This window comes from Mixophyes fleayi, chromosome 4 (genome assembly GCF_038048845.1).
Source record: "Mixophyes fleayi isolate aMixFle1 chromosome 4, aMixFle1.hap1, whole genome shotgun sequence".
NCBI classification, from domain to species: domain Eukaryota; kingdom Metazoa; phylum Chordata; class Amphibia; order Anura; family Limnodynastidae; genus Mixophyes; species Mixophyes fleayi.
Window position 1 is genome coordinate 116,715,108 of NC_134405.1, and position 16,662 is coordinate 116,731,769.

The 16,662-nt window shown below is 46.3% G+C and overlaps 1 protein-coding gene across 2 annotated transcripts in view; it reads left to right on the top strand.

Moving 5' to 3' along the window:
- LIPC (lipase C, hepatic type) overlaps nt 1–16,662 on the top strand; it is a 204,591-nt gene that overhangs the window by 95,892 nt on the left and 92,037 nt on the right. For both annotated transcript variants that reach the window (XM_075208063.1, XM_075208064.1), the window contains exon 4: nt 12,010–12,200. In XM_075208063.1, the coding sequence (XP_075064164.1) occupies nt 12,010–12,200 (191 nt within the window). The remainder of the gene's footprint in view (nt 1–12,009; nt 12,201–16,662) is intronic.

Sequence of the window (16,662 nt, forward strand, 5' to 3'; positions counted from 1 at the left end):
CATATCTAGTGTAAAAAGCAGGCTTCAGAACTGGCACTATGATTGGTGTTATCTCTCTTGGCATTGCAGGAAGAGCAACTACGCTCTATCACTAATGATTGTGCCCTTTGTACTAGCAGTGGCGAAAAATAGTCAAAAGTGGATTTTAAATTCCACATTGATTCAGGGCTGTCTATGCTGATGGGTAAATAAACTCTTCGCAAACAGTTATCCAGGTGGTGCTGTAGTTTATTTCTCTGTTTCCAGGGATTAGTAGTGTGTGTGAGTGGTGAAATAACAAAAAAATTTAGGTCTAAAAATATGTGGCTCTTATTAGGTCTGAAAAAAGTTGTTACTTGGTTTTTCAACCAGCCCCCTGAATCAAATAGGTTCAGGAGGTGCAACGCCTCATGGGGGTCCCAGGAAGATAAGTCCCTAGTTGGAGCTCAAAGAGCTTCAACTAGCGACAGGGCAGGGACTGCTGCTCCGGGATCTGGCTGCTCTACCCTGGTACTATTTTGGGCCAGGGAGCAGAGCCAGACCCCGGAGCAGGGTCCCTGGAAATAACTTTGGGCGGGAGATTTAAAAGATTAATCTCTCACCCCAGACAGACAGGTACCCCCCTGTGCAGCTCGTGGACAGGGAGGAAGTATACTTCCCCCTGCCACTAGTAGCAATGTTAAGGGTGCACGTGAATCAACCTCTCTGGGTTGATTCACATGCAGGCTGCATGAATCAACCCAGATTGGTTAAAGGGACAGGAGGACAGATTGCCTCCTGCTAAGACTAGTCTCCAAATCTGTATAAAAAAGGCTCTGTTTTGTATTAAAAGTTGTTCTTCTCGTCTCGTCTCACTGGTACCTTTATTCAGTGAAGAGCAAATAAACATCACTTACTTCAAAGACCTGCTTTAAAACTTCCCTATTTGATTCCTGTGACCAACAGATTAGACCCAACTCTAATCCGTTCTTGGCTGTTCTGAGGTTTGGACCCAGCACCCAGAACTACCACTCTGCCGCTACCCAGCAGCTCTGCCCAGTGTGATAGGCCAGGAGGGATCCATCCACATCAACCCTGATCCATAGGAAGAGGCCATGGGTACCAGCCGCAGCGTCAGTTACCCAGAAGAAACACGGTTCTGGATGCCAGTAAGGAGTCCAGTAGTGGGAGCATTGTAAGTCCCTCCTACTGCAGCAGCATACAGTACCACCGCTCTGCCGCTACCCAGCAGCTCTGGCCAGGAAAAATCCATCCACAGCAACCCTGATCCACAGAGTACCAGCCCAGGTACACCAAAAATGGGATACACTTGTAGCATTAGTTATCCAGAAGAAACACGGTTCTGGATGCCGGTAAAGGAGTCCAGTGGTGGCAGCATTCAGCCTCGGACTGGTCTGCCGGGCTAACCACCGGTAGGCCCCGCCGTGATAATTCTCCGCCCCCTCCGTTGTTAGGGCGGAGCTTACAGAACAGGTGACGGGTGACTCCAGACCAACACTGCGACGGCGGCGGGGAGGCTTTCTGTAAGCACACTACCGCGCAGGTGCAGAGAGCCCAGACGTGGCTCTACCTGCGTGGTAGTGTGTTTTTCAGTTTCAGCAGGGGAGGGAGGAGGAGTTTGGGATCCTGTAATCCAGCATGCAGCCCAGAGGAGCATGAAGAAAGGACACTGGAGCTTTGCACAGGTAAGTAAGTGCGCTCCAAGCCAGCCTGTCTTTTTTTTTTTTTTTTACACTTCAATGAGCAGAGAAGAATGAGGGACATGAAAGAGGGAACTGGTCAGAGGGATGAAAGAGGGATAAGGGGCCAGGTCAGCATGGCACAGTGTATAGGGTGTCCAGGACAGCATGGCAAAGTGAGAAGGGGCCAGGTCAGCATGACACAGTGTATAGGGTGTCCAGGTCAGCATGGCAGAGTGTGATGGGGGGCCAGGTCAGCATGGCAGAGTGTATAGGGTGTCCAGGTCAGCATGGCAAAGAGTGAAGGGTGTCCAGGTCAGCATGGCAGAGTGTGAAGGGGGGCCAGGTCAGCATGGCAGAGTGTGAAGGCGGGCCAGGTCAGCATGGCAGAGTGTGAAGGGGGGCCAGGTCAGCATGGCAGAGTGTGAAGGCGGGCCAGGTCAGCATGGCAGAGTGTGAAGGGGGGCCAGGTCAGCATGGCAGAGTGTGAAGGGTGTCTAGGTCAGCATGGCAGAATGTGAAGGGGGCTCCAGGTCAGCATGGCAGAGTGTGAAGGGGGCTCCAGGTCAGCATGGCAGAGTGTGAAGGGGGGCCAGGTCAGCATGGCAGAGTGTGAAGGGTGTCCAGGTCAGCATGGCAGAGTGTGAAGGGGGCTCCAGGTCAGCATGGCAGAGTGTGAAGGGGGGCCAGGTCAGCATGGCAGAGTGTGAAGGGTGTCCAGGTCAGCATGGCAGAGTGTGAAGGGGGGCCAGGTCAGCATGGCAGAGTGTGAAGGGGGGCCAGGTCAACATGGCAGAGTGTGAAGGGGGGCCAGGTCAGCATGGCAGAGTGTGAATGGTGTCCAGGTCAGCATGGCAGAGTGTGAAGGGAGGCCAGGAGAAGGGGGGAGCAAAAGCAGCATGGTGGGCGCAGTGCGATCATAAGGAGGCACAGCATGGTAATTAAGGGGCACAGTAGTGTGTGTGATGGCACAGTGGGCTTGTGGCAATGTAATGTGTGTGTGGTAGGTGGTTGCTAAGTAGTAATTGTGGGTCCTATTGATTTAACGCCAGGGCTGGTTGGAATTTTCTCAATGTACCCATTATTTTTTCCAAATAGGGCCCCCAAAATTCCAGGAAACAGACAAGCCGCAACTAAAGAAACCAGCAGCCAAAGGCGGTAAAAGTGACAACAACAGGTAGGACAGTCTGTCAAATGTTCTGAGTCTAGTACAGGCTTGGCTAACCTGTGGCACCCCAGGTGTTGTGAAACTACAATTTCCAGCATACCCTTCCAGCAATAAGCTGCTATAAATTGGCAAAGCATGCTGGGTCTTGTAGTTTCACAACACCTGGAGTGCCACAGGTTAGCCAAGCCTGGTCTAGTGGGACAATCCCGATTTTTGGTGACTGTGCTGCCCAATCTAAGGGGCAGGTCAAGACTGTGTACTCTTTATACACACTGCATTCTTTATATACTACTCTATGGTGCGAGCTGTCCTTCGTGGGCTTACCACTCCCCCTCTAGTGTCTGGTCTCGCCTATATGATGGCTGGCCACACCCCTTCTGGTGGGCCCCTAGCGTTGCAGTCTCCCGGTGGGCCCTTCATGCCCCAGTCCAACACTGGCAGCATTTGTAAGCCCCTCCTACTGTAGTAAGAGGGCGCACTTGGGATAACGTAAGGGAATAGTGACAAAGTAAGCCCAGCTGGTTCCCAGCAGCAACAGACAGGGTGGCATAGGCGGTCCATCCTGTCACAATACTGATTATGTATCAGTTTGTATTTTAACTACCCTTCATCCAATTTCAATTTACACAGCATACAGAATAAAAACAGAACTAAGAATTGTTTCTAGAACAATACAAGGGATTCTGTACAGCCGATCTCTGAAATCCCGTCTGTTACATGATAGATATAAAAGGGTGTTTTAAGGATTTTTAGGCCAGGGGGTTCCATATGTCCATATATATACCCCTCTCATGTTCATTGCCAACCTATTTGTCCCTCTAATCGCCACTCCTTGTCCCCTCTCATTGCCCTCTCTCATTTCTATAATAATAACTCTCCTTGTCCTCTCTCATGAGACTTATTGTATACGCTTGTGATTTGTTTAAATACATTGGGCCTGATTCATTTAGGAAACTAACGCAAAACATAGGAGTAACTTTGCACCTTGGGAAAACCATGTTGCATTGGAGGGAAAGGTAAATTTAAAATGTGATGGCAGATATATAGTTGGGGTAAGGCATGTCCTAGATTAACTTTAAATTTCAGTGTACACTAAAGCTATCAAGTATTTGTGTGCAACATGAAAAAAATGCCAGTATTTAACTTATGTGTAAAATAATAAAGTAATCTGTACCCCTTGCATTGTAACATGGTTTGTGCATGAAAAAACGTGCTCCTTTTTTTGCATTACTTTCCTTAATGAATTAGGCCCATTATCTATAGGTTCAGATTAAGGGTAATGTGAAATAACTGCCAACCAAGGGATTGTGAAAGTGTATCTGCACCTATTTGTAAAACCAGTTCTGTGTGTAGGATCTTATAACCACTTCAGATATAAAGAAAGGCAACAATTATGTCATCTGAAGTTCAATTCACACAGGCATCTAAATTAAACACACAGCCCTCACTCTCATCGATCTCTTAAGCTGGGTACACACTACACGGTTTTCGTCCAATAATCAGCTCAAACAGCCGACATAAGACCGCTGGTTCAAAAGTCGGGTCAGTGTATGCAGTGACACGATGATCGAAAGTCTGCCCAAATGAACGATTATCGCCTTATTTGGTTGGTCGTACCGTTTAATATTTTCGTTCCAATCTCGTTTCCGCTGTGTAGTGTGTATAAACTTCCGACCGATCCACAACAGTGAGTACGAAATTACAGTCATTGCTCACGACAATATGGCTGTAAAAAGTCGCTAAAGGGACGTCCGCTCTTCCCTTTATCGCCCTAAACAAGGCTAGTGTGTATGCAGTCCATGGACAGAGCGATCGGACCATCGATCGCATGTAAAATCGCTCGGCATAAAAAGTTGGTCGGAATTTCTGTAGTGTGTACCTAGCTTTAGGCTAGGTACAAACTACAGAAATTTTCTCCCAGTGTGTTATCTATAAGGTTTCACCAACAACTGATAAAAAAAGCTCCAATCAGCTTACCGATTCATGTGTACGCACTATACATGTTTTACAAGATTCACCTTATAACCATCGGATGAAAATATCATGGGGTATATTTACTAAACTGCGGATTTGAAAAAGTGGAGATGTTGCCTATAGCAACCAATCAGATTCTAGCTGTCATTTTGTAGAATGTACTAACTAAATTATAATTAGAGTCTGATTGGTTGCTATAGGCAGCATATCCACTTTTTCAAGCTCACAATTTAGTAAATATGCCTCCATGACTCTGTAAACTCTACGGATATTCTGATCATCAGTGCATACACACTGCAGAATTGGAACAACATTGTTTTATTGCTGAACAAGATTTTCAGTTCATTTTGAAAATCTCAATCAACGATTTCATGTGCTTTGGAGAGATAATCGTTCATCGTTCCAGAGTACACACTACTGTGATATTGGGCCAATCAGTCATTTATCATCTGCTGAAAACACTGTAGTGTGTACCTAGTTTTAGACAAAAAGTACAATTTCACACACTTACTTTTCACTGTGGGACACAAGCACTTCACAGCTATCCAAGCCATGAAGTAGACTAAAAAAAACTAAGGGACATGAGGGCTATAAGTATGTTTACATGTATTTGTACTATATTTTTATTCCAATAACAGCAGATACAATTCACAGCCAGGGCCATCTTAACAACATTATGGGCCCCCAGGCAAAGCAGTGCACCGGGGCCCCTAGATATAGATATAGATATAGATATAGATATAGATATATAGATGTATACAGATATAGATATATAGAGATAGAGATAGATAGATATACTTGCTCAGTGACCCTTGAAGGTTTTTTTTGCAGGTTTTTTCTTTTGCAGGATTTTTTATTCTCATTAAGAGCCATGCCTATGTGCCCCCCTTGCCCGTGGGGCCCCCAGGCACCTGTCCATCGTGCCCAATGGAAAAGATGGCCAGGTCACAGCTAACTACACCTTGAATGTTATAATTACTGCCTGAATTATATTGATGAGTTCAATTTGCGACCAATACCCTATCTATGTAAAGTTTGTATGTCTTTGTATGGCTTTCCTCTGAAAGTGGCTTTCCTGTTTCCTCCCACAGTCCAAAAACATAGTGGTAGGTTAAATAAAAGGAGTAAAAGGAGACTGAATGAAGTAGTCATTGCATTTATGCATTTACTTCCATATGGTTAAAACAGAGGGTTGGTTGCAAAATGAGTTAACTTTAATTATTGATATATGTTACATGTTCACAGAATATTAGCTACCAAATCTTTATTAACAAGCAATTATAATGAGCAAGCACACTATATATGACATACATGTTAGTGAGTACAGTGGTCAAAGAGGAAATTTAGAAGTGACTATGAAAAATGTAATGGGAATTTAAGTGAATGGAATTAGACAGTTTTATAATGAAGGCGCTAGAAGAAGTGGCGGTAGGGCATACCACCATATACCAGACCACTTCAACCACTGAATTTGTATATATGAATGTGAAAGAAAAGGATGGGGAAGGGTAATTATCTAATGATGAGAATTTCAATCATGCTCAAAATATGAGCTATATGCAGGGGCAGACTGGGCTGAGCGATAGGGGGCGCATCTGCCCCCCGGGCCGCTCCCATAGTGGACAGCTTTGGGCTAGGTCACTGGGCCACCTGCATTTTTTTCTTTTAAAGTAGGCTGCTGAGTCGAGTCTTGCACCCTGGGCACAAATTTGCCAGCCCTCATATAGCCTAAATGACACACTAGGCGGTAAATGTCACCAATTTTGACGCCCATATTTAAAACGACAATTTTGTCAAAGGCAAAACTCACCAGGTTTTTCCTTTAATAAAATTGCTGTTTCAATATGATCATCAACATTTAACGAATTTGCAGTGTACCCAATTTACCCCTAAGTATCTTTTGGAGTCTTTAATATGTAGTAGCATATTTTAGGTTATTTTTGGCATGTTTGACAGTAATTCAGTGCTTGCAGAAAATTTGTATTTAAATAGTTTATACAGTATGAATTTATTATTTGGAAGGTTCCTTCGATGTCATTAATTTTTTTTTATTTTTCATTCACTTTTCATGTACATTTAATAAAACTAGGATTACAAAGGCATGGCATCATTGTAAGATTTTACATATTTTACCCTTTTTACCACTTCTCTTTTTAATAACTCAAGCAATGCAATCCCTTTTAGTTCAACAGTGCAAGAAATGGAGATGTAGGTGTAGAGATAAGGCAAGCATATTACACATAATGGTAAGTCTACTTACCTCACCATGGAGTACCCAATTAATTAAGACCCTGTGTATGTAATATGTGTTAGTTTGTAATGAGCTGTATGTGTAGTGTATGGTTTAACAGATGATTTGAAAGGGCATTTTAGTGTATTATTTGCCATACTGATATAGCTCCAACCTCCTGTTTCCATTATTGTCTTATGAAGTCTGCTCTGCTACATCTTTACTGAACTGCAGCTGACTCCATGAGCAACTCTGGTTCAGTAAACAGCTATCATGCTCCAGAAAAAATTACACCTGGTACCAGCCACATGGGCCATATGTGGTGTCATGTTTATTATACAGTCATATCTGGTACCAAGCCACACGGGCCATATGTGGTGCCATGTTTACTAGACAGTCATACCTGGTACCAAGCCACACGGGCCATATGTGGTGCCATGTTTACTAGACAGTCATACCTGGTACCAGCCACATGGGCCATATGTGCTGCCATGTTTCCCTGTCTCACCATGTCGCCCCGCTCGGCTCCTATACCCATCCTCTCCCCTCGCCACCTTCCTGGCCCCTACTCTCACTACCCCATCTCTCACCCTCCGCCTCACTCCATCAACCCTGACAATCTTATCCGAATCTCCCCTCTTCCCTCCCTCCCCTTCTCAAGTGCCCTCTGGAACTCCAGGTCCATCTGCAACAAACTCCCCTCCATCCACGACCTATTCATCTCCAACTCTCTTAACCTCCTCGCCATCACTGAAACCTGGCTTTCCTCCTCTGATACCGTCTCACCTGCTGCTCTCTCCTACGGGGGTCTCTCCTTCACCCACTCCACCAGACCTGATGTGCGTCCGGGAGGTGGAGTGGGCCTCCTCCTATCCCCTAGCTGCACCTTTCGGTTCATTCCCACCATACCTTCCCTTTCTTTCTCCTCCTTTGAAGTTCATTCCATGCGTCTCTTCTCCCCAATCCACCTCCGCGTCTCTGTCATCTACCGTCCCCCTGGCCCTACTTCCCTCTTCCTTGACAACTTCGCTGCCTGGCTCCCCCACTACCTTTCCTCCGACCTTCCATCCATCATACTTGGCGACTTTAATATTCCTATCGACAACTGCTCTGACCCCGCCACCATCAAACTTCTCGCCCTCTCCTCCTCACTAGGCCTCACTCAGTGGACCTCCTCCCCCACCCACTCTCATGGTCACGCCTTGGACCTCGTCTTCTCTCATCTCTGTGACCTCTCCGACTTCTCTAACTCTCCCTTCCCACTCTCTGACCACCATCTCCTCGCCTTCACTCTCTCCTCCTGCCAAGCTCCCACCTCACCAAAATCTACCTTCACTAGGTACAACCTTGATGCTATTGACCCTACCACTTTCTCCTCCTCTCTCTAAACTCTCCTCTCACCTCTTCCCTCCCTGACCTGCCCTGACCAGGCGTCCTCTCTCTACAACCTTTCCCTCACTACTGCCCTTGATGCTATTGCCCCGGCCTCCTCAATCCACCAGCGCCGCCTCATTCCCCAACCCTGGCACTCCAACCTTACCCGCTTCCTCCAAAAGTGCTCTCGCACTGCTGAACGCCTCTGGAGAAAATCTCGCTCCCTGGCCGACTTCCTCCATTTTAAATTTATCCTCACCTCATTTGCTCCGCCCTCTCCCTTGCTAAACAATCCTCCTTTAAGTCCCTCATTTATTCTCACTCCTCCAATCCTCGCCGTCTCTTTGTCACCTTCAACTCCCTCCTCTCTCCACCCCCCCTCCCATCCCGCCTTCCCTCTCTGCCTCTGACCTCGCCACCTTTTTCACTTCCAAAATCGAGGCCATCAGACTCAACATCTCCTCCTCCCATCCCGCTCTTCCCCCCCTTTTCCCGCCTCCTCCCCCCAACATCCAACCCTGGTGCTCCTTCTGCCCCACCTCGGGTGAAGAAGTTCGCTCACTTATTCTATCCTCTCCACCCTCCACCTGTCCTCTCGACCCTATCCCCTCTCGCCTCCTTCGCTCTCTCTCTTCCACTGCTTGCTCTTACCTCGCTCACCTCTTTAACCTTTCACTCTCCTCTGGAGTAGTCCCCTCCTCATTCAAACATGCTCTTATCTCTCCCAGCCTCAAAAAACCTAATCTTGACCCCTCCTCCCCTGCTAACTATCGCCCTATCTCACTTCTCCCCTATGCCTCCAAAATACTTGAGAGGATTGTCTACAGCCGCCTCTCCAAACACCTCTCGGACTACTCCCTCCTTGACCCTCTCCAATCAGGCTTCCGCCCCCTCCACTCCACTGAAACTGCCCTGGCGAAAGTTACCAACGACCTCTTATTAGCCAAATCCAAGGGTCACTTCTCCCTACTCATCCTCCTCGACCTCTCTGCGGCCTTCGACACCGTTGACCACCCCCTCCTGCTACAAACTCTTCTCTCTCTCGGCCTATCTGGGTCTGTCCTCGCCTGGTTCACCTCATACTTTGAGAACCGCTCCTTCTCTGTATCCACGTCTGGCTCTTCCTCCACCCCCTCCCCTCTCCCTGTTGGAGTCCCTCAGGGCTCTGTTCTCGGCCCTCTTCTATTTTCACTCTATACCTCCTCCCTTGATGCTCTCATCTCCTCCTTCGGTCTTCAGTATCACCTTTACGCTGACGACATCCAACTCTACATCTCCTCGCCCGATCTCTCCCTCTCCCTTCTCTCTAGTGTATCCGACTGCCTCTCGGCCATCTCCTCCTGGATGTCCTCGCGCTTTCTCAAAATTAACATCTCTAAAACTGCAATAATTGTCTTTCCTCCCCCCAGGCTCCCCTTCCACCATGACCTCTCTATCAATGTCAACAACACCTCCATTTCCTCTGTCACCCAACTTCGCTGCCTGGGCGTTACCTTTGACTCCTCTCTCTCCTTTACCCCCCACATTCAATTCCTTGCCCAAGCCTGTTGCTTTCAACTTCGCAACATTGCCCGCATCCAACCTTTCCTCTCTCAGGATGCAACCAAAACCATCATTCACGCTCTCATTATCTCACGCCTCGACTACTTCAACCTCCTTCTCACCGGCCTCCCCCTCTCCCACCTCGCCCCCCTCCGCTCTATTCTGAATGCGGCTGCCAGACTCATCTTCCTCTCTCGCCGCTCCTCCTCTGCTTCCCCTCTCTGCCTTGCCCTACACTGGCTCCCCATCCCCTATAGAATCATCTTCAAACTCCTGACCACCCCATACAAGGCACTCTCCCAGTCTACTGCCCCCTACATCTCCAACCTCCTCTCCATTCACACTCCTGCCCGCTCCCTGCGCTCGGCCAATGACCCTCGTCTCTCCTCCACTCTAATCACCTCTTCCCATTCCAGAATCCAAGACTTCTCCCGAGCAGCCCCCCTTCACTGGAATGACCTCCCTCGCTCTGTCCGTCTCTCTCCCACTCTAAGCTCCTTCAAACGGGCACTAAAAACCCACCTGTTCCTCAAAGCCTACCATCCTTCCTCCTAACCCGCTCTCCCCTCCCTTCTCCCGTCCCCTCTTCTCTCCTTTACATCATCTGGCCCCCTTTGTACCTGAGTCTTGTTCACCCTCCCTTAGGATGTAAGCTCATTCGAGCAGGGCCCTCTTCCCTCCTGTGTCCTTACCTACTCTTCTGCTCCGTCTTTTCTGCATCAGCCTGCTTAGAGCTTCCGAAGTTTTGGTATTTTTGTTTACTGCTCAGTAATATTTTACCCTGTACTGTCTATTGTTTGTGCATTGTACGGCGCTGCGGAACTCTTGTGGCGCCTAACAAATAAAGGATAATAATAATAATAATAATGTTTACTAGACAGTCATACCTGGTACCAAGGCACACGGGCCATAAGTGGTGCCATATTTATTATACAGAGTCATACCTGGTACCAAGCCACATGGGTCATATGTGGTGTCATGTTTATTATACAGTCATGCCTGGTACCAAGTCACATGGGCCATATGTGGTTCCATGTTTATTATACAGATTCTTATCTAGTGCCAAGCCACATGGGCCATATGTGGTGCCATGTTTATTATACAGAATCATACCTGGTACCAAGCCACATGGGCCATATGTGGTGCCATGTTTATTATACAGATTCATACCTGGTACCAAGCCACATGGGCCATATATGGTGCCATGTTTATTATACAGAGTCATACCTGGTACCAAGCCACATGGGACATATGTGGTACCATGTTTATTATACAGAGTCATACCTGGTACCAGGACTAATGTCCATATTCATGGAGTTTCAGAACATGAAATCAAAATGGGGATGCAATAATTTGCATAATAATGTATATAGTAACACAAGCTCTAATCCCAGTCTCTTCCACATTAGTTTTTTAGTATTTATCAATGCTTAACACTTAAATTTAGCTAGCAATGGAGCTAAGTGGGGATAGAAGTTTACCTGGGTGAAAATCAGCATCTTTCATAACCTTTAATTTGTATTTTCACTCAGGAAGCCTAATGAGTGAAACTGCTATGTGCAGGGATCCGCTCTAAGTCCTGTATATTTCATTGTGATTTCCTGTCTTGGTATGTTTAGTGACAAGTGAATAGTCATCTTATATTGAATATGGGTAATTTGAATGAATACTAAGTATCCACACAAATCATTGGATGGGATATCACATTAAATCCCGTACAGTAAATTCTGATGGATGTTTAAAGGAATAGATGTACCGTTAGACAAACTAGGTAAAATAGGTTTTCTATTAGGTGGAAGGCTTGCTCTAAAGCTGGGTTAATGTCAGGGGCATGGGGCTGTGGGTCTAACAGTTTATGGGTGAGTCTAGATGTTTATAGTACTAAAGATTGTAATGAGACAAAATGATGTAGGGTGAAATGATGTAGTGCCAACCTAGCCGGTGTGAAATTGTGAAATAGATTTTCATATTTAAAGTCAGGTTATTTTATCATCTATGCACTCAGCCAAATGTAAATGTAATTTTTTGCACTCTTGTAAAAAGTTTTTTGTTTTTTTTTGCAGGCTACAAAGAGGATCTTCGTAGAGTAATAAAAATTAAAAAGGATCAAAAAAACATAGAGGCCAAGTTTATGTTATACATTGAAGGAAGAGACAATAACATGTGCCAAGTTGTGACGCTACAGCCAGAAACGCTAGAAAAATGTGCATTTCATTCTACACTTCCTCTAGTAATAATAATTCATGGATGGTCGGTACGTATCTTCAGCTTTGTCTATTTAATTCATTATTTGAACATATTTATTAGGCCTATTTGACCAGGGGCGGATTGGGAACTTAAAGTGGCCCTGGAAAAAAGTCTGAAAGTGGCCTCATGTAGGCGAGGCCAAATAAATGGTAGGCGGGGCTCAGTATGTGTGTGCACCCAGTGTGTCTGCCCGTGTGTGTGCCCAGAGTATGTGTGCCCAGTGTGTGTACCTGTATACGTGTGTCCTGTTCTTGCTACTTTCACCTTCTGTGGCTGTTGGTGTCTTTAGCTCAGTTGCTGCTTGTCTGGATCCTGGAATGTTGGAGGCCCTATTTGGGAAAAAAATGGGAACATGAAATTTAGAAAACTCCAACCATCCCTGGTATTAAATCAATAGCGTATATATTTACTAAATAGCCATCTTCTCCCCAAACTCAGCACCACATTCAATTAATATACCCCAAGCTACCCCATCTTAAATTAACAGGCCCCACCATCACCCCACAAATAAGATATTACCCATTAACTAATTAGCCCCCACCTAAACACCACCATTAATTTAATAGCCTACCTCCCGCAAAAAATATATTAAGAACCCCCCTCCCTTCCATCCCTTGCACTTAATATTAAGAACCCCCCCTTCACACAATATATATATATATATATATATATATGTATTCATTTTCATTTTTGTTCTTCAAAACGGCTCCCCATCACACTCACACACTATCTATATATAAAAAGCCCCCCAATCACACACTGTATTAACATACCTCTCCTCTCCACTCCCCCATCACACTTATACTTACCTTGTAACATCCGCTGTCTGAGAGATGCAGACAGCCTCTCTTGCCGCTCTGCATGTCTGGCTGCTTCCTCCTACCAGTGCTATAGATAGGAGTCACATGGGACACGCATCACGTGACAGGTGCTGTCCCATGTGATCCCTGTCTATAGCTCTGATAGGAGGAAGCAGACAGACACAGGGATTAACACCGCGGCCAGAATCCTTCGGACCAGCCACCCACTATTACACAGACCCCCTCCGCTAGCACCCGCTCCGGGGGGGAAAAACATACAATTTTTTTTTTATTTTTTTACAAAGACAAAAAATACATGCAGCAGCCTCCTGAGTGTCACTCACCGGAGTGTGAGTGCCTCCACTCTGGTACGTGGTTCTCCAAGAAGAGGAGTTCGAGATCTCTCAGATCCTGGATGCTAAAATTTCGCAAGGAACTCTCCGATTCCTCGTTCATTGGAGGGGCTTTGGTCCAGAAGAACGCTCCTGAATTCGCGCTGAGGACCTCAACGCTCCAGCCCTGCTTAAAATATTCTACCAAAAATTTCCGGGCAAACCCGGTTCCAAGTGTTCTGTGCCCACCTTTAAAAGGGGGGGTACTGTCACTCACCGGAGTGTGAGTGCCTCCACTCTGGTACGTGGTTCTCCATCTTTCCCGCTCACACCTGTGTGTAACCGCGGCCGTCCCCCATCCTGTCGCACTGGGCATGCGCAGGTCCCTTTAACAACTACACCTGACCACTAATGTGATTGATGGATCAATCACCCCTCCCTACTTAAGGCACCTGTAGCCTTAGGTAGTTGCCGGATCTTGAAGTCTCACTCCCAGTGAACTTCTATAGGTGTGTGCAGTTTCCAAACTGCTTCCAGCTCTACTCCTGTGTGCAGTTTCCAAACTGCTTCCAGCTCTACTCCTGTGTGCAGTTTCCAAACTGCTTCCAGCTCTACTCCTGTGTGCAGTTTCCAAACTGCTTCCAGCTCTACTCCTGTGTGCAGTTTCCAAACTGCTTCCAGCTCTACTCCTGTGTGCAGTTTCCAAACTGCTTCCAGCTCTACTCGTGTGTGCAGTTTCCAAACTGCTTCCAGCTCTACTCGTGCTTCAGCTTCCACGCTGCTCCCTGCTCAACTCTGCGGCGGTTCCCATACCGCTACAACGCTTCACTTCTCAGCTGATTCCGGATCTACACAACTGGGTATGCTCTACTGACTATTGACTATTGCCTATTGCTCGCATACCAGTTGTATCCATTGTTGTTTGCTGCACAGGGTACAAGTACCCATATAGACTGTGTTACTGCATTGCTTCATTTAGGACAAGCTTTCACTCAAGCTACGTTATCTCCTCACGCTACTACTTGGCGTTATTGTGAATATCTGCTGTGACCAGCTTCTCCTCCCTGCAAGGCATCTACTCCATACAGACTATTCATTGTGCCTTCCATCTCTGCCTCACAAGACATTGCTCTACTCGCGCTGTTTCCATACAGCCACAGTTTGCCTTTCAACTTCACTCTCCTGCACCTGGACAAGTCCTCATTCCTTCTCACAGCAGTGGTACAACTTGCTATACGCAGACCTCTGACTCTCCTATTACCTACCTACACCTGGACCAGACTCCTCACCTTAGCGGTGGTACAACTTGCTGAACGCAGACCACCGACTACCCTGCTACCTACCTGCACCAGTACTATTCTTCCCATCACTACAGTGGTACAACTTGCTGTACGCAGACCACTGACTCCTCCTCTACCTACCATCACCTATCCACGTCCACTCCTCGTGTCTACATTATCTTCAGCCTCCAGTTTACTGCTCCAAGTCGCTGACTTTCCTCTAACCATAGCTGCAAGTCACTGACTTCCTCAGACTATCTCTACTCTCCTGCTGTTGTGTCGCTCCAACCATTCACCTGCCTGCTTTGAGGTGCGTGCCATAACCCCGCCTCTCTAGCAGAGTTCCATCTGGTGAAACTCGGGTAAGCAACTCCTAGTGCCCGTGACACTGAGGCCAGTGGCCTACCTGGAAAAGTCCCGGTAGGTTGTATGGCCAATCCGCCCCTGTATTTGACTTACATATTTTTGGGGTCCTGCAAAATAGAAACACATGAACAAGTAAGAGATCAAGTGGATAGGGTTAAAACAACATATATTCATTCAGAGCATTAGAATCCAAAGAATTTATTAGAGATGCTCAGGCTCGGTTTTCCCAAACCCGAGCCCACCCGAACATTGTAGATCATTGTACTTTCTTGAGCCCTCAGAACTGAAAACGAGGCAAAACGTCTGAGATAATAGGGATGGCAGTGTTCTTAAAAGCCTCCAGTGACATTGTACTATGCCATAGCTCACACAGAAACAGGAGAGGTGGCAGTGTTCAGTGCGGAAACAGAAAAAATAGGGCTGGCTGTGTTCTTAAAAGTCTCCAGTGAATTGCATTGTGCCATAGCTCACACAGAAACAGGAGAGGTGGCACTGTTAATGTCAGTCTATAGTCTACCTGCCATTGCTCATTGTCAGTGCTGAAACAGAAATAAAAGGGCTGGCAGTGTTTGTAAATGCCTCCAGTCACATAGCTCCGTGCCATAGCTCACACAGAAACAGGAGAGGTGGCAGTGTTCTTGCCAGTCTGCAGTGTACGTGCCATTTCTCATTGTCAGTGCTGAAACACAAATAATAGGGATGGCAGTGTTCTTAAAAGTCTCCAGTGACATTGTACTGTGCCATAGCTCACACTGCAACGGGAGAGGTGGCAGTGTTCAGTGCTGAAACAGAAATAATAGGGCTGGCAGTATACGTAAAAATCTCCAATCACATTGCTCTGTGCCATCACTCAAACAGAAACAGGAGAGGTGACAGTGTTCTTGCCAGTCTACAGTGTACGTGCCGTTGCTCATTGTCACTGCTGAAACAGAAGCAATAGGGCTGGTAGTGTAATTTAAAGTCTCCAGTGACATTCTACTGTGCCATAGCTCACACACAAACAGGAGAGGTAGCAGTGTTATTGCCAGTCTAAGTCTATGTGCCATTGCTCATTGTCAGTGCTGAAACAGAAATAATAGGGATGGCAGTGTTCTTAAAAGTCTCTAGTCACCATGCTCTATGCCATCCATATGGATTTACATCAGTCCACAGAAGACCAGGAGCATCAAGCAGCTGCTGGCACCAGTCATGATGATAGTAATCCCTTTACGTCATCTGCTAAAGCATTTGATAAAATGCATAGTGCTTTTAAGTCAGGGAAACAAAAATGTAAAAAAACACCCTTTACCTTGGTAAAGATAAAAAGACCTGTAATCAAGGCAAAGTTAACTGCAGAAAAACATAAAATTTACAACATGCCATTCAACACACGCAGTGACAAGGAAAGAATCAGGCCTTCGCTTTTGTGTTTGAGTGCTTGTTCTGCAACTGTCAGTGAGGCATTTTCTTGTAAGGTCAGTCATGACGATGACCTTATCATTTAGACTAAAAAAGTGGTGCAAAAATACATTTAAGTGTAAAAGCCGAGCTGGAAGAAACAGTAAGGCATTAGAAGAAACTGTGTGTTCAGAATCAGAAATGGCACAAATCCCTGAGGAGAGTCTATCCACGAGTCCTATGTGTAAGCCTGAACTTTCTGATACTGTGCTCATAAAGAAGCCTTCTTTCAGCATTTTTGCCGATGTGTGGAC